Here is an 18615-nt window from a genome sequence, read left to right as displayed (position 1 = left end):
GAAATAAGTATTTCTAAGCATTTCCCAAATATTTTGGATGCCTCGCTTGTGGCATCGTAAAGGGATCTGATTTTTCAGGAAATTCTGAGCGCCTGCCTTCTTAAAACCAGGGACTTTTAAAGAATTTCTGCTTAGGCACTCAAAACATTAATCACTTTTGGAAAATTTAGGCTCATATCTCTGGCTGGATTAAATCACATGTCAGAGAAGGGGAAAGCTAGGTTGGAGATAACATATCTTAACAAAACTAAAGCCATAATTGGCTGAATCCAGAATGATGATTGCTCAAAATTTTATAGTAATAATGAGTAATTTCCAGAGCCTTACTATTCAAGTTGGAAGGAGAATCTCTGTAAACTGGTAGCAGCACAAGGGCTATGAAACACTTTAAGCAGTTCTGGAAGAGTTCAACTATAATAAGTCGCTGCAGTCTATAGCATGGCTTTATCATGTGCTGCATTAGCAGATATATACATCTGAAAGTCACGTGATATGGCATGAGTGCCCACACTTTGTCCAGCTAAGAGCTGCATTGGCAACTTGCCTTGATTCAGGACTGCCCCAATGGAGCCTATTGCAGCTGCCCTCCTCTTTAAACCAGAGATCAACCTACATACCTGGCTGAGCATGCAAGGCTTCATTTCTCTGAGCGGTTAGAATTGAGATGGGACATTTTCATCATGGGGCATGCAGTGTCTTTGCCACCGTGCTGTGTTACAGAGAAGGGAAGCTGCAGATAGCACTGCAGAGCTCTCTGGGCTGTGTTTGGTTCATAATCCCTTGCTGTGTTTCCATCATGACAGAAGATACAGGAACTCTTTATAAAAAGCTTTGTTCAGAATTGCAACGTCAGTGTGCATATTTAAACAAAACAAACAAGAAAGGTGTGTGCTTGCTTGTTACAGAATGAGCATTTGAGTGACTGATAAGGCTAATGAGACACCTTTATAAAAGGTCACAGGTTTGGCCATACCACTGACTAGTATGACAAAGCAAATAGAGTAAGTGAAAGAAAGTAAAATGTTCTCTAACAGCTGCTGGCAAAGTAGCACAAATTTTGTTTTGCTGATTTGACCTCCCCTCTAGTATTCCTGGTGGGCCTTATCTCTACTGTTTACTGAAGGAACAGGTTGACTTCCTAATGCCTTTCAGAAGTGAAATACCCAGCTGTTAATGATGCCTGAGATTAAGTGGAAGCCAATTTATGGAGTTCAGGTTTAGAAATTCCTTGCTGCTTTATAAACTTCACAGGCATGAAATATTTTGAGATTGAGTTTCCATTCATTTCCAGCCAAGGGGAAATAAGTATCTCAGGATGGCACAGGAGGGGAGAGAGGGGAAAAAAAGTGGCAGGAATGAATGTGCTCCATTTTCAAATTAATACTTTTATGACCAGCGATCTTTCAAATTATTTGTGATGCCTTTTTAACTGGGTTTGGATTATATCTCCACTCCCCCAGATTGTCCTACAATGAGTGTCAAAGATATGGCTAACAGTAACAGCCAATCAGTCTAGGGAGGGGAAGAATGCATGGACCCTGACTCTCCCCTCAGTCTTGCGTAGGAAAAGAGAACCTTCCAATGAAGTGAATAGAAGTCCACTGCTAGTGTAAAGGGGAGGAGAATCAGGACCACACTTTGTAGTGTAAAGTGTTATTTCTTGTTCGTTCCCCGGAACTCTATGAACTCCTGAAACCCTCAGAAGGATCCCCATAATGAACTCTCTCTCCACTACCACCTCCTCTTCTTCCCAGTCCCATTTTGCTAGAACCAGAGTTAAAGCCTTCTGAGTCTTCAAAGGAGGCCATCTCCACTCTCAGGTAGAGTGTTTCTTAGATTAGGTAAAACAGCTGTAGCAGCAGCATGTGTCAGAAATGGCAGGTCTCACTATGTCCCATGCATGCCCTCAAGCCTGAAGTCAAGCACCTCTGGGTTGAAGGTACCTCCTGCTGAATATCTCCCATGCCGAGCAGATTGTGAATGCTAGACTATAGCAATTGGAGAGAGAACATTTAGCTCTCTTCCTCTTTATTCTTAATTAGGCAATCCTTTCTCCTGGTCACTGTCTCACTCTTTTCTCACTTCTTTCTGAGTTATTTGCATCTTTCTGGTAATGAAAATGAGCCTCCTATAACACTATAAAAGTTGAAAATGAACCTGTTCACTCATGCTTCTCCTAGAACTAGTGCAACTTTGAGGAAATATTTGTAAACTTTTCTCTGATGTATTATCAGCACAGATTATTCCTCCTCCCCCCCCCCCGCCCCCACCCCAAAATTGTATGCCCAAACACAGAACCAGTGCTAGAATTTTCATCTGGGGAAAACTTATGGTCCGCATAACAACTTGTGTATGGTACATCTTGCTCTTCATTAGCACTCATAACAATATGGCAGATCCCTGTTTGCCTTAAAATAATTTATGCTGTTTGCTCCCACAATAAGATATGTTCTACTAACTCTAGAATACTATGATCAATGTATTGGATGTTTGTTATAATTATTATGGGCTAGGCGATACAAGAAGGGATGACTAATCCCTGAAGAACTGTCTAAGGACAGACAGATAAGTGGGCATAAGTTAGGGAAAGGGGAATAACAAATTGAGACTTGTTTTAATAGATACATCAGCTAAATTTACCATAGTTAGCACAGCACCAATGGGCCTTTAAGAAGGACTTAAATGTAGGACTGCAGATGAACTCAGGGTGGTTGTACCATGCATAGGGGCCTGTGGAAGGAGCTTGAATAAAACAAACAAGATGCTTGTCTGAATGGTATGAACACCATTGTCCGTGATAACTGTAAAGAAAGGCAGTGCTTTAAAATGGTGGCTGGTTTACTTAACCCATCAGTACAAGAGAGACAGGCCGGCTGGCAGGGCATTCTCCATCAGGAACTCAGACCTTGGGAACTCACTTCTCCCAAGGACTGCAGCAGCCAGACTTAGACACCCTGGTGCACGGAGCAAGGCTCACATTTTCTCCCTTCCTCATGAGTGTGGGGTGGGTTGTAACGGCCGTCAATCAGTTCTTGTCACACTTACGTTGTCTCCGGGTGTTTAATTTGATCAGCGTTAATTGACTGGTCTGTCAGTGTATTTTCAACAGGTTGTCAAGAGGCTGGATGGGGATGCACTTTTATTGTAATTTATAAACAAATCAAATCAGTAAATAAAAACATTTGGAAAGCAAAGGCACAAAAGAAAAGGTTTCTAAGGCAAATATTACACTGTTTCAAAGCCCAAACTCAGTGGATAATTCTTTTGACTTGTGCATTCTGACCTACTCAGCTGTTCAGATTTAATTAGCAGTAATATGTTATTGTCAAAGTAATTAAAGCTTTGCCTTGATTAAAAATGGAATTAGTTAATTAAAGAGAAAAGGTTTCGCCAACCTTAGCTTTATGCCTGAGTAAGATGTCCTATATCAGCTAATTTCCTATATCTTTCCTATTCAGGCTTGAAGGTTCGAGAGGTGTTCATCAATGTGACAAGGCAGCAAGTGGAGGATTTTCATGGGCCAGAAGATTATTGGTGTCAGTGTGTTGCATGGAGCCATTTAGGGACCTCAAAAAGCAGGAAGGCATCAGTCCGCATAGCCTGTAAGTGGAATAAGTGTGTGCTATTCAAGCTTTTTCAAAGAATTGAAACAGGCTGTTATGCTAGGGTTAAAGGTAACTGGGCACTAGGATAGTATTGTTGTCATTCTTAGGGCTCCCTGTGAAATACTACAGGAGCGTCAGAGAAAACATACCATATTTGTTCTGATGCTGCCTTCTCGGAGCTCCTTTCTTATTTTCATGTTGGTTGATGATTTTCTTTGAAGTGCACTCAGCAAGTCTGTTTCTCTTAGAGATTCTGCTTGGATTGCATGCACAAAGGTGTCATAACAATGCAATGCAAAAATAAATGTTAATGCAAATTGAAAACCTACTGGAATGTGCCCTATTGCTCTGTGCTGATGGCAAAGGTCTAAAGACATCTGCAGAAGCATTTAACAATGTATGTCTGCTACATTTTTCAGAAAAATATGCAAGAATACATTACAGGCTTTTGTGTTCTGCTATTCCAGATCTGCTTTTGAATATTGAAACACATCATTGATTGTGTGGGCTGATGTGGGGGAAGCAGAATGAGAACAGGAAAATGGGGTGATTTTTTTTTTTAGTTACACAGTCAGCAGAAAACAAATCCAAATGAGAAGACAAATCTACAAAGAGAGGGGGTAAAAACATCCCTATTAGAACTGAGACTAGGGTACAGCCTGCCAGACATTTTAGAGTCCCTGGAAAGAAGAGATTGTTCTTTTATGGGAATAAACATATAATTTACCATTTTAAAAAAGAGCCCTTGTTTTTAAGACATTAAAAAAGCCATTGAAGAAAAGGTCAGGTACGTCTAACTAAGAGGTTATTCATCTCATTTGTGAACTGGGCTAGTAGTCTACTAACTGCCTGCTAACCACATAGCTGCAGTTACATCTCTATCAGGTGGCTTGGATTGATCCTCTGAACTAGTTCTATAGAGATTTAGGAATAACTTCCTCTTTCTTCATGTGGCAAGGGGAAGTTGTTTCTTATTTTGCTCTTTTCACATTTTGCCATTGGCTTGGAAAACCAGGAGTTGTTGCTCCTAAGGTCATGCCATCTACTGTACTTAAAGGATAGTGACAAGCACTACATATGCTTCCCAAATTGGAGGACATTGTGAAGAGGATCAAAACTTGTATTTTAATGTAACCAACAGTAATCATCTTGAGCAGCTATACTGTAAATTAATACCATGGTTATGAATCTGGCTAACTTGCCAAGGCTAGCTGAATTCTGTGTTCTAGATGTGCATATCATATTAGATCTGGTCAAAAATTTTTTGCTCTGCTTGTCAAAATTTTAAATAGAGTAGAACCTCAGAGTTACGAATACCAGAGTTACAAACTGACCAGTCAACCACACACCTGATTTGGAACTGGACGTACACAATCAGGCAGCAGCAGCAGACCGAAAAAAACCAACAACACAAATACAGTACAGTACTGTGTTAAACATAAACTACTAAAAAATAAATTGAAAGTTTAAAAAAAAGGTTTAACAAGATTAGGAAACAGTTTCTGCGCTTGTTTCATTTAAATTGAGATGGTTAAAAGCAGCATTTTTCTTTTGCACAGTAAAATTTCAAAGCTGTATTAAGTCAGTGTTCAGTTGTAAACTTTTGAAAGAACAACCATAATGAGGTGTTTGCAACTCTGAAGTTCTACTGTACTTCCAGTATTTTTCATTAAAAACTTTAACTGTTTTCTGACCTGCTGTAATAGCCTATATAGTTTATGCTCTGCTGTTTAAACTATGTCTAAAACATGCCATATATGTCAGTTTCTTGCCCGAAGGTGGGCTTGAAAGGCACTCCAATGTGCAGAGAAGCAAAGTAATTTAGAATATATTTCTTTTCAGGCTAATGATGTTGCATTGAAGGTTAAATTCATCCCAGATTCATCCCTAGTGTTACTTCACTAAAGTCAGTATAGTTATAGTTGTCACAACTGAAAATTCACTATTTGCCAAGTTAGCACATACATTGCCATTCCTTCTTGTAATAAGTATAGCGAAGGCTGTGGTTTTGCAGATACAGCTCATCTGGGCTGACAAATGTTAATTTCTTTTAATGGCAGCCACTGTACCGTAGATTAGAGATGAATTGTCCTAACTGCCCAAACGGTATAGAAGAAACATAGCTACCAGGCAGCTTGCATGATGCCAGTATTTGTAAAATACTGGGGAGAACAGGCAGTAGTTTCCCTCAGTGTGGGAAGCTATTTCTGTCTCTTCTCCTCATATCAGAATTGCTACACTGCAGTGTTATCACTCACAATCAACAGATCATTATCTTGATGCAGGAGAAAGTAGGAAACACAATAAACGGCATTCTGGCAAGGAGGAACATTAAAATCCAATGGCCAAAAGGACAGTACCCGAATATGAGTGTTATAATACAGAATTTTATATGACTGGAGGTACTCAAAGCTTCATCTGGTTTTCACTTTACAGTTACATCTGGTGCATTTTCCTTGTGGAAAGGTCTGAGCTGTGTTTTTGCAGAATTGGTCTTAGTGGAGGATTCAGGAATATACTTGTGGTCCCAGTTTATCTTTTACTTTTAAATCACTAATTCTGGTTATTAGGCAAATATCCTACATTGTTAATTAATAAGTAAGTAAAAAGGTGTGTAAAAGAAGGAAACAATTGTGCAGCTTTGGTTTGCACTTATTATGTTAGGATTCTTGTAGGGGACTGGGAGTGAGAACTTCTGGATTCTGTTCCCAGCTCAGTCTTTGACTCACTGGGTGACTTCAGACAGACTAGTTCTCCTTTCTGTGCGTTCAGCTTACCCAGCTGTAAAATGGGTACAATATTTCTCTGATCCAAGGACCATAAATGCTCTGCAGAATTAAGTAAGCATCATAAACTCAAATGACTACAAACACATTGAAATGTGTGTATTCCCTTTTGGCCCAGATGAAGATTGTTTTGGAGTTTGCTTCTACAATTATGCTTCTTTGGCAGGACCAATTTAAATAAAACATCTGGACAAACTAATAGGACAACATACCAACCCCCGATTTTTATAAGTGACTGATTTTTCATTGACTGATTTAGTTTGAATGTGTAAATTCAATTTTTATTTCAGTGCATTAACTGTCATAACATTGAATGAGCTGATAATTCCCCCTTATTGCTGAGCTACAAAAGTCTATTATTCTGAATTGAATTTTTATTGACTTTTCTCTGTGCTATGAATTTTTTTCTCTCCCCCTAACGTGGCAGAGTGGAAAAAAGAACAAGGAATGAACTGAAGCAGGTGGATTGGTTTAGCTGTCTGGTTTTATATATATATTATGCCAATCACTGTGGTATCTGATCATCTGCATAATGCATGCCTACCTCTCATAAGTAATATCAGATATTTTACAAATTTGGCAAGCATTGCAGACCATGTTCTTCCCCATTTCTGTTTGCTGTAATATACTGACCACAGTAGAGATGTGCACCTGAGAATGGTATTGCTTCATTTACCATTCCGTTTGATGTCTTTTCTTGCACTAGTGTTTTTGTGGGGGTGGGATGGACAGTACAGAAACACTTCCAGAAATTAGAGCATCAAAGATGGTGGGACCTTGAGCATAGTTCAGACAAGCAAAATGAATGGTCTCTGAATAGGATTCTGTACTATCTCCCCATGTGTTTTCAGGAGCTCACTTTGTCATGGACCTGTCTCAGGCTGTCTCTGATGAACAACTCAGTTGCTTAATTTAGAGCATGGATTTTTGACTCAGGGAATATCCCCTAGGGGACCACAGATGAGAACGTGCAGATCTTATATTTGTGATAGTGCAGAGAGCACTAGTATTTCATTTCAGACCTGGCTCACAGTACTTGTTACACCAGTTCATGTGGCCTTCTCTTTCACTCAGAACCTGTGATTCTGAATCGTAAGTTTAAAGCAATATTGCAATTTATAGTTCTCTGAAATAGCAGGTAGCTATTTTTGTAGAGCAACTTGGAAGACAGAGAAAACAAAAAGATGGATCTTGCTCCCATTATTCTACTGATAAAAGCCCTTGTGGACACAGTTGTATTGTAATGGACACAGTTGTATTCTAAGTATTAATGGATAACTTTCTAAATAGGTAACCAATATTCTTTTTACAGTGTCCTACATGGGGAAAAAACAACATTAAAAGGGAATCGTAAATGTGATATTTGCATCTTTTTCCAGTGAGTGGCTGACTTGCTAAAAATAAATCTTAATGTATTTATAAAATGTATAAAAGTGTAACTGATTCAGGGCCTCTGCTGCTTAAGGGGGACATATTTCTTGCAGTTGTAAGCACTGGAGAAAATTAAATCAATAAATCCACATTGTGGAATTTGAGGCACTCTGTTTAAACAAAACGACTTTGTCTAACAAGCATCCTCACTTGGAGTACATGCTGTAAATAACCTTCCTTCCGTTCAGTCTCTCACGTGCTTGCATGGCTGCAAAGGACTGTCATCTATTACCGGGCAAATCCAGACTCTGGCACAGGGATCTCCATGGGTAAGGGGATTCTTTCCCAAGGCTGAACATCAGTGGTGGAACCACTTGGGGAGGCTGCTCCAGTCTAATCAAGTATCCTCTGCAGTGCTAGCATGGGAGAGGTTGGGAAGAAGGACTAGAGGATTTGTGCAATAAGAGATTTACCTGTCACCTGGGAATCTCCTTGGGGAAGAGGTGGAAAACTTTGCCAAGGGTATGGAGAAGTGATGGACGCAACTCTAACCTAAGAGGGTAGCCTGTAGCCTTACAACACAGCTTGAATGGAGAAATTTTTCCAACAGTGAATCCGCTGGCCACATCTGCCTTTTTCCCCCAGCCAAACCTAAAGCATGACCATCGGCGGAGTCCCCACATACGTGGGCTCTGTGCCAGTGGTGTGCATTCCTCCATGCGTCCCACCTGCAGACCTTCCTTTTGCACAGTGGCGCTTTGCAGTTCCTCTTCGCAAAGTAAGTAAGTAAGATCAGGATTTGCCTTTGTGGAATTATATCCCAATATCCAAGGAGGACCAAAGGAGTATTGCATAAAATGGTTGTTAAAACACACATACAGGGATATAAAAATGCGGTGCAGAGGTACAGCACCATTTAAGTAATCAAAATATGATGTAAGTGGGACTTAAGTGGTGCTTAGACCTTGTGCTGGCCCCACTGTACAGAATGAATTTCATCCCTTATGACTATCCTAATTTAAACTTTAGTGGAATCCTTCTGAGCAAGACTCAAGTTGCTTTTCTTTCCTTGTCATTCATATTTGGTTGGTTGTTGGAGGGAGGTTGTGTGGGTGTTTCTTTGTGCATTTGGAGGGAGGTTGTGTGGGTGTTTCTTTGTGCATTTGGGACTGGATGGGTTACTTGTGTACCTTCTTTCCTATCCTCCCCCGCCCCCCTATTTTCCTGGTGAGTCCCAATGCTTGAGCATAGCTATAACCGGATCTAAACAAAATCCACAATGGCTTAAAACAGTTTTTAAAAACCTGCTAGTCCCCATAGAGTACCATTATTCTTCCTTCAGCCCTTTATTAATACTGTTTAAAGTTCTAACCCACTAAATTGTTGACCAGACAGTAGGTAACGGTGTCTATCTTGGGCATGTTGTCTCGTGCTGGGGGAAATTGTGTAACTTGCTGCAGTGTCTGCACAGATTTCAAATTGCTAGTTACAGTACTGTGCCTCCTTTTTAATTGTGTATTTATTGCCAAGTTTCCAAAGAACCTTTGGACACAATGTTTTTTAAGTAAATATTTTTGCATTAGCAAATCCAGTCACACATGAGGATAGTTAATGATGGAAGTTAATGGATAGAAAGCTGGCTAGATTGTTGGGCTCAACGGGTAGTGATCAATGGCTCCATGTCTAGTTGGCAGCCGGTATCAAGTGGAGTACCCCAAAGGTCGGTCCTCGGGCCAGTTTTTTTCAATATCTTCATTAATGATCTGGAGGATGGTGTGGATTGCACCCTCAGCAAGTTTGCAGATGACACTAAACTGGGAGGAGAGGTAGATACGCTGGAGGCTAGGGGTAGGATACAGAGGGCCCTAGACAAATTAGAGGATTGGGCCAACAGAAATCTGATGAAGTTCAACAAGGACAAGTGCAGAGTCCTGCACTTAGGACGGAAGAATCCCACGCACCGCTACAAACTAGGGACCGAATGGCTCGGCAGCAGTCCTGCAGAAAAGGACCTAGGGGTTACAGTGGATGAGGAGCTGGATATGAGTCAACAGTGTGCCCTTGTTGCCAAGAAGGCCAATGGCATTTTGGGCTGTATAAGTAGGGGCATTGCCAGCAGATCGAGGGACGTGATTGTTCCCCTCTATTCAACATCGGTGAGGCCTCATCTGGAGTACTGTGTCCAGTTTTGGGCCCCACACTCCAAGAAGGATGCGGAAAAATTGGAAAATGCCCAGCGGAGGGCAACAAAAATGATTAGGGGACTGGAACACAGGACTTATGAGGAGAGGCTGAGGGAACTGGGATTGTTTAGTCTGTGGAAGAGAAGAATGAGGAGGGATTTGATAGCTGCTTTCAACTACCTGAAAGGGGGTTCCAAAGAGGATGGATCTAGATTGTTCTCAGTGGTAGCAGATGACAGAACGAGGAGTAATGGTCTCAAGTTGCAGTGGGGGAGGTTTAGGTTGGATTATTAGGAAAAACTTTTTCACTAGGAAAAATTGGGGATCGGCCCTGCTTTGAGCAGGGGGTTGGACTAGATGACCTCCTGAGGTTCCTTCCAACCCTGATATTGTATGTTTCTAGGAGGGTGGTGAAACACTGGAATGCGTTACCTAGGGAGGTAGTGGAATCTTCTTCCTTAGAAGTTTTAAGGTCAGGCTTGACAAAGCCCTGGCTGGGATGATTTAGTTGGGGATTGTTCCTGCTTTGAGCAGGAGGTTGGACTAGATGACCTCCTGAGGTCCCTTCCAATCCTGATATTCTATGATTCTAAGTTTTAATGAATCATATTGCCATAAAATACAGATCAGCTTCATTTGTTTTATTTTAAAATAATATCCTTTGACTTAGTTTTTTTTTCCAGTGAATACTGATGTTTTTAAAGTTGTTTCAGTGTCACTACATAGCATTCCTGGAGATTATTCTCCACCTTTTGAAAGCCAGAATGGCTTGATTTGGCTTGGGGGGGGGATGCATACAAGGTGGGAGAAAAGAGGTTTTCTAATCCTGATTCACTTGTGTGGCCTTGGACAAGTCACTACTTTGTCTCTATTTCCCCATGTGTAAAATAGGAATAAAAATATTTATACACCCACCTTCCAGAGAGGATACTAGTCATTGTTTGTCAAGTGCTTTGAACAAACATAGTGGTAGAAAATTACTAAGCCTTATTGTTAGTATCTTTCACAACATATATAAAATAAAACAGCATGAAGAATGGCTTTTAGAAAACCTCACATCCCAGCAGTTGAGCTTGACATTAGTTCAAATAAACTGTATTGGTGATATAACAACTGCATTTACCTCTTTTCAGATTTACGGAAAAACTTTGAGCAAGACCCACAAGGAAAGGAAGTTCCTATTGAAGGGATGATTGTTCTGCACTGTCGGCCACCAGAGGGAGTACCTGCAGCTGAGGTGAGAGAGGAGACGCTGGTTTTAACATCACTGTTATTAGCTAGTCTCTTTTGGACTGGATATATTTGGAGGGGAAGTGGGGCGTTATCAACTAAAGCCCGTTCCGGGTGTTTGTAAAAGTCCAGTGCCATTACAATATTCTACTCTAGGGTCTCTTAAAATGTTGTTGTTAAAGCCAGTTCTAATTCTACTTTTTATTGTCAATGAAGTTGTGCCTAAGTAGTAGAATAACGGGGAGGCGAAGGCACCGATATCAGTAGAACTGGCTTTTTCACCTGTGAGAGTTCGAGGATGACTGGATCGAAATATTTGCTTTAGAGACTAAATATGTGAGACTGCATGACATTGAGGCATCAGTCTGCTCTGACCTGTCAAATGCAGAGAAACAGATGGTAGCCTCTGCTTTGAAATGGTGAAACGTGAGCATAAAGAATGGATGGAATATAATAATGACAATACTTAGCACTTCTAGCATCCTCCGCGTTCAAAGCACGGCGCAAACACTGACCTGGCTGGACACTCAGCTATGTCCAGTAGTGCAGCTAGGTAAAATGCTCTGTTTGGTACTTCTGATCGTTTTACCCTTTTTTTTTTTTTTTTTTTACCCATTCTGAAGAATTTTGTTTTTAAAGCCTTTGTCTTGATGTTATTTAATGATTCCACCTTCAGAAGGAAGTGGCAGGTGATTTTTGAGGCTTCTAGGTTGTTGGCTTTTTTTTCAGGTGAAAACTGTAATTACTTAACAAAAACAAGTGCTTATCTGAACATTTCTCTTCCCTCCCCATCACTTAACCACCCACCTCCAAGAGAGCAGTTTGTAGTAGCACACGCAGTGTGGGGGTCAAATAGCACCTCATGTGAATACCCCCCTTCTCTTAATCTCAGTCTGTTTTATTTTAAAATATGCGAGGGGCCAAAATTTGTGCCTGATATAGGGGGGAAAAGGTGACTAACAAGATTCACATGGAATAGCACTGTTCAATCTCACTGCTTTTATGCTGCTCCTCTTGCGTGTGTGCATCGTCCATTAGGGTGAAGCACTTGTCTTCATTCCTGTCTTCAAAATGCCTGGGACACAGTAGATGCTCTACATATAAACTCTGGTATTGCTCCATTGAGGTTAGTGGACTCGAACTAATGATGATTTTGGCCCTGTTGATGTTACTTTCTCTGCTTCTGGTACAGAGGAAGGCTTGTCTAATAGCCCATGTAAAGCAGTGGGCTAACTAAATGATGCCTAGTGAAATGCTTGGCGTAGCTATTTGGAGTGCTGTTGTATTATAGATGGAACCTCCCTTTCTGAATAGCAGGATGCTCGGCAGGGATAGACAGTGGTCTCACAACTCCGTGTATGATACATCAGTAAACGCGGCTATGTAACTCCTGTGGGAATTATAATGTTAGCTAGCTAGCTAATCCACCTTTGGGCTCAGAGCTAAGAGTCTGGGGGCCTGCCCATGCTGTACTGTGCTGTATTTACTCTCACAAATGCCAGAGCTGCATCTGTGATGCTGCTATTTAGCATCCTTTTGATAAACAGAGAAATTGGTATCAACTAGAAGTTGTTTGTCTCTCATCTCGGTTCAAATCACTATGGTATCTACTAACTGGCAGGACAAAAGAAGCAGGGAAAATAAACTGCAAAGAAAGAAAACACACAGTCTCTAAGTTAGATGGAAAGCAGGCTGGACAGATGCTGTCAAAAACCCAGGAAGAGTTAAGAAATTAGGCAAATCGGGATACAAATGAAAAGATATTGCAGGCTGGCTTAGAAATAAGGGTAAGGAGGAGGGGAATGTGTATCTACATACAGAGCTCTCATTTCTCTATCAAGAGAATTTCTACTACTACATCCACCTCAATGGTATCTAATTTCACCCACTACTCAGTTTACTATATCACATCCTTGAGAGACTTGTTTTTTGCCATTTATTCTCCATATACATCGGCTCCAGAGTGAGCAAAAAGTTTATACGTGAAAAATTATGGAAATTTCAGGCATTTTGTTTGGAAACAAAAGAAACAAATTTTAACCCACCAGGTAAATAAATGCTTTCCAACCCAGCAAGTATGGTATGCTGGACTGAACAATTATATCGGTTTGGCTATTTCCCGTTGCAGAGAGCTAAACAGTCAAAGACCATTTTCACTGTTGGAGTTCAGTAATTTGAAAGAAAGGGGATAAGAAACAATGGTGATTCAGAGCCAACATGTGTTGAATTTTATTGAGGATTTGAGAATTATCAACACTTTTCCATTTGAAAATAGATATCCAACCCTGGAAAGTGTGATAATGGTCAGTAATTGGTGATTCATTTCTATGCAATTGCTGCCTTTTAAAACAAACTGGGCCAAAGATGTCCCTGATGTAATTCCAATGGATTTTCACACTGTGCCATCTTTATTGTTAAAGCGTTAAAGATTAGACACACTAGCATGTTCTTTTCTGACTGTTCAACTTCATAACAATGCTTCTGTTACCAATATTGAATTCCCCCCTGAATAAAATGATTGCTCAGAATAGTAAATTTCTATAGTAGCACTTAAAGGCTTGGATTAGCATATTTAAAAAAAAAACCTTGCCTTTTGAGGATGTACATCATATGAGTCTTAGACTGGGACAAGGCTTTAGATGTTATTGTCCCCGCCAGCAGTGTAGACTGGAGAGAAGACAGTATATCTGCTTTGGGGCGATCTGGGAGTGCTGGGGTGAATCTTAGCAGAAGGGTTTAATCCTGTCATTCCAGTTGTTCAGGTCATTTATTTGTATATTAGAGTTTAATGCTGCTGGTCTTTATCAGTGTTGTATGTTTTTATTTTTTATTATGGCACTCAGAGTTTTTGTTATAGGCATTCTTTCCCTCTCCCCCCCCCCATCCTTTAATAGAAATTGACAAGTTGAAGCCTTAAATCATAGAGATGTAGGGCTGAAGGGACTTTGAGATGGTTAGTCCATCCCACTGTGCTGAGGCAGTACTAAGTATACCTAGACCATCCCTGACTGGGGTTTGTCCAGCCCAGTCTTAAAAACCTTAAATGACTGGAGTTTCAAAATTGCCTTAGGTAACTTGTTCCACTGCTTAGCTATCCCAGTATTAAATCCAAATCTTAAAATGTAAAATCAGGGAAGGTTGTTGGGGCAGTTCAGAGTGGAGGCAGGAGTAACTGAATGACTTTGGTGTTCAGATGACCCCAGGTGTTCAAAACTCACAAATTAGGCTCCAAAAATCCACGAGATTGACTTAAAAATCAGGAGATTTAAAAGAAATAGAATTTGGGTTCTTTTTATTTGCCTTCCTGTTTTTGAGGCTTTGAGTCACATTTTGAAGTTTTTCTCCATAACCACGAAGAGTTAGGAATTTACATTTTTTTCCCTAATACAAGCTAAGATTCTCAAGTTATCTCATGATTTCGGACACTGAGGCTTTAAGAAAACACTAAATATAGTGAGAGTCTCAATAAAATGGCAAGAGTTGGCAATATCACTATAAGTTCAGAGCCAGTCCATGCGGAATATTGACTATTACATGACTAATTTGCCTGGGTTTATACTTTTTATTTACCTTAAGCTTATGGGAATGGTACTAACTAAAGATAACCATTTCACCATTTGTTACTCATCATTAGTTAGACAAAACCTATTTGTTGTTTTCAGAACAATTCATTATTCCAAACTGTGCTGCTTTATACTCCCCAATTAAATGGAAAATCTCTTTCATACAAAGTTAGGAATTATATCAGATGAAAAGCTGACAGTTTAATGGTTTTCCACACATTAAAATTGTACAGCTCTCAATAAACCTTGATTTACTGATGTTGATTGTAAAATGGTTATTGCTGTTAATAAAGCCTGTAAATCTTAACAGGTCATATTTGCTTTGGACAATAAAACTTCATATAAAGGCTCATTGTGTAAGGCTAATTCTAGTCACATGTAGGTAAACAGCCTATTTAAAATAATTCAGTGCCTTTGGAAACTGGGTACCAAATTCAAACCAGCAACAGATCATGGTCTGTGGCAATAGCCCTTGTGGCTGTAAACTCATTAGTTCTTTGGGGTAGAGACTGTCTCTTTTTTTGGGTCCTGGTCCACAATTGGGGCTTCTGGGCACTACAGAAATACAAACAATTATTATTATTTATTAATTCTCATGCATTAAGAAGGGTTAGGGCTGTTCAGCACTTGGATGGGAAGCTTTTAAGAAGCAGCCAAATCTTCCTGAATGGTGTCAGAGGTTCAGTACATTTATATGGTTTGCACCATGTTTTGGTGACAGTTTCCTGTTTCAGCACTGAGCGTTGGATTCAGAGAGGGGAAAATACCTATTAGATCCAATTTCAATCGCTCCTATTCAGTCAACCTTGACTCCAATTCCTGTGATTTTTATCTCCCAGTCAATGCAGGACTGTTCTCCGAAATATGGTTTCTGAAGTTGGACTGAACATTTTCCAAGGTCTGGTGCATCCACTGCTTCCCTTGGGAGGCTATTATTTATTTATTTTGGAGGGATGCCGGAGGGTCTCCGGTTGTAGACCAGGACCACACAATGTTAAGATGCTATAAAGACACCCAAAAAAGAGATGGTCCCTTCCCCCAAAGAGCTTACATTCCAAGTGTGGACAGAAGACAATAGGTGGATAGAACAGGAAAAGCACAAAGATGGTTAGGCAGCTGTTGTGCTGTGCCTGCTGCTTTACATGCCATACAGTTCCGAGTATTTTGTAGGCAACATAGCACAGGAAGAGTTTTCAGAAGGGATTTGAGGGAGGAAGATGGGTTTGTGATTATTTCCTGATCAAGTGCATTCTCCCTGTCAGAAAGTCCTTTCTGCACCCATCATCAAGGTTCACTCTAATTTTCCCCTTTCTTAATTTCATCCTCTTACTGCCAGTTTGAATCCCCTTTTGCCACCCCTAAATATTTCCTTTCCATCCTTCATGTTTACACCCTTCAAATATTTGTAGTTTCCTTTTGGCATCTTAGCTGAGTTTAACATATAAGGGATGATTAAAAGAGCTAAATATGGCTTGGAAGCTGCAAAGAGCTCCTTGCAGAATGGGGCAAAAGGCTCATAAATTGATCCCTGCAGCCCGTTGGGGATTGTGCATCACTTTCCCTGGTAATGTGTAGTACTCAGAGCTCAATAAATAGAAGGGATTTCAGATGGGATTAATAAATAAATCAATAGCCAAGTCCTATATAAAGGCAGAGTTACCCATTAACAGAAGCCTAATTTTGAGCCTCTTCTCTATTAAAGCTGTTTATGTGAGGGAGAAGGCGGGGATTTTCAAAGGCGCACAACTCCCAATAAAAGAGAGGCTTCCATTGGTGCTTCTGAAAATCTCTCCCTTACTCTGCAAAGGATTTGGGGGATGCAGATTTTCAGAAGGACATTGTACCCAAGAACACACAGGATAGGTGATTTATTCAGAGGCTTGGGCAAGGCAGAGAAGAAGGTATGCACTTCTAATCTAATATGAATCTAATCTGTCCCAACTAATATGAATGTGAGAGAAATGGCAAAGTTATTCCAAATAGTGGTAGCTGCAGGGGAGAAGACTCTTGAACCAACCAGTTGAATAGAGAAGAGACTAGTACTAGATCGGAAGGGGAGTGACGTGAAGATGTGTGTGTTGAAGTCAAAGAATGCGAGAAGGGTAATTTGTTAAGTGGAATCTGCAATGTGGGAGTCAGTAGGATTATTTTAGACTGGGAGGGCTGTGGTTGTATTACTATTGAATGTTTTATAAAGCTGTTATGTGTTAGACTGAGCTCCTCTTGGGGAGCCTGTTACCTTTTATTCCATGCTGCAGAGGACCTGATAATTCCTTTGTAAACAGTTTAAGCTTTCGTGCAGATTGTGCATGAAAACTCATTCATTTGGGCTTAGGGGCTTTGAGTGGGATGATGCTTTCCAGAATGTTACTGCAACGAGAAGGCTGTACATTACTGTAATCTGAGGTAGTTACAGCAGGGAGGACTAGTGGAGAATGGACCTTACATCAGGGGTCTGGCAATGGTGACCTTTTCAATAATTAGTATTTGATTAGAATGTCTAACATTGTTACAGAAACCTAATGGACTCTGAAGAAAGGGAAGCATTGGATAAATAACTAGGATTTTAGAGACAGTAAGGATCTTTACCAGTATTTTTTTCAAAATTCCTGTTGCCACAAAGTAACTATAAGTAGTCAATGGGCTACTAAGGTATTCAGAAAGCAGGTAGCCACAACAAATCTGTCCCAACTAAGCAAAGTTGGTTTGTAAGTTTAAACGAAGTGTGTTTCATAGCAATTTTGTAATTTTCCAGGTTTTTTGATTAGGCCCTATGTAACAAGGTGAAGTTTGGACAAATTAGTAAGCATGCACAGGGAAGCAGTGACTCTCTGAAAAATAATTGGGGGTCATGATTAATCAGCTGGACATGAGTTTCCTGTGTGATACTGTGGCCAAAAGTGCCATCCTTGGATGTACAAACACTGAATATTGAGTAGGATGAGGAAGGTTATTTTGCTTATGTATTTGGCACTAGGATGACTGTTACTGGAGTGCTGTGCCCAGTTCCAGTGTCCACAATTTAAGAAGGTTGTGGAAAAGTTGGAGAGGATTCAGAGAAGAGCCATGAGACTGATTAAACCATTGTTAAACCTGCCTCACTGAGAGAGACTCAAGGAGCTCAATTTATTTAGCTCGACTTATCAAAGAGAATGTGAAGGGGTGACTTGGTCCAGGTCCATAAATACCTATATGGAAACAGATATTTGAGAATGGAGGACTCTTCAACCTAGCAGACAAAGGTATAATACGATCCACTGGATTAAAGTTGAATCTGGACAAATTCAAACTGAAAATAAGGCACACATGTAAAAGTGAGGGTAATTAACCATTGGAACAACTTACCGAGGGTTGTGGTAAAGTCTCCATTATTGGCAATTTTAATCAAGACTGGATGTCTTTTTCTAAAAAAAGATGCTCTAGTTCAAACAGGAATGAATCCAGGGAAGTTCTGTGGCCTGGTTTATGCAGCAGGTCAGACTAGTTAATCACACGGTCCCTTTTAGCTTTATAATCTATGACAGACTTAGGCTGTTTATGTCATTAGAAGTTCCACAGTTGCATGTATCATCATTTTTCTAATGGTATTATATATTCTTGGTACAGACATCACTTCTTTTTTTTCAAGGAAACTTTATGGATCTGAACCCAAATAGAAAACAATGTAGAAAAGAGATTTCACTCCCATTTCCTATCATCATGCCAGTATTTGGCCAAATCCCCTATAAAAGATTCTGATTATTCTATTCCAGGAGGTGAAAATTCAGGACTATTATTTTTCTGATGAGCCAGCATGTCGTGTGGTTGAGCTAGTTCCCAGATAATCTATTGATCTCTTTATTTCTGTGACTGACTGATATAATCAAACCTCTGATCA

At 40.2% G+C, this 18615-nt stretch overlaps 1 protein-coding gene across 6 annotated transcripts in view; it reads left to right on the top strand.

Annotated features, from left to right (window-relative positions):
• The window catches only part of UNC5D (unc-5 netrin receptor D), a 324448-nt gene that overhangs the window by 172790 nt on the left and 133043 nt on the right, over positions 1–18615 (top strand). For all 6 annotated transcript variants that reach the window (XM_075123365.1, XM_048829132.2, XM_048829131.2 and 3 more), the window contains exons 3-4: positions 3459–3602; positions 11079–11182. In XM_075123365.1, coding sequence (XP_074979466.1) covers positions 3459–3602; positions 11079–11182 — 248 coding nt within the window. The remainder of the gene's footprint in view (positions 1–3458; positions 3603–11078; positions 11183–18615) is intronic.

Source organism: Caretta caretta, chromosome 26 (assembly GCF_965140235.1).
Source record: "Caretta caretta isolate rCarCar2 chromosome 26, rCarCar1.hap1, whole genome shotgun sequence".
NCBI lineage: Eukaryota > Metazoa > Chordata > Testudines > Cheloniidae > Caretta > Caretta caretta.
Note: the sequence above shows the minus strand (reverse complement) of the source record. Positions and strands in the feature narration are given on the sequence as shown.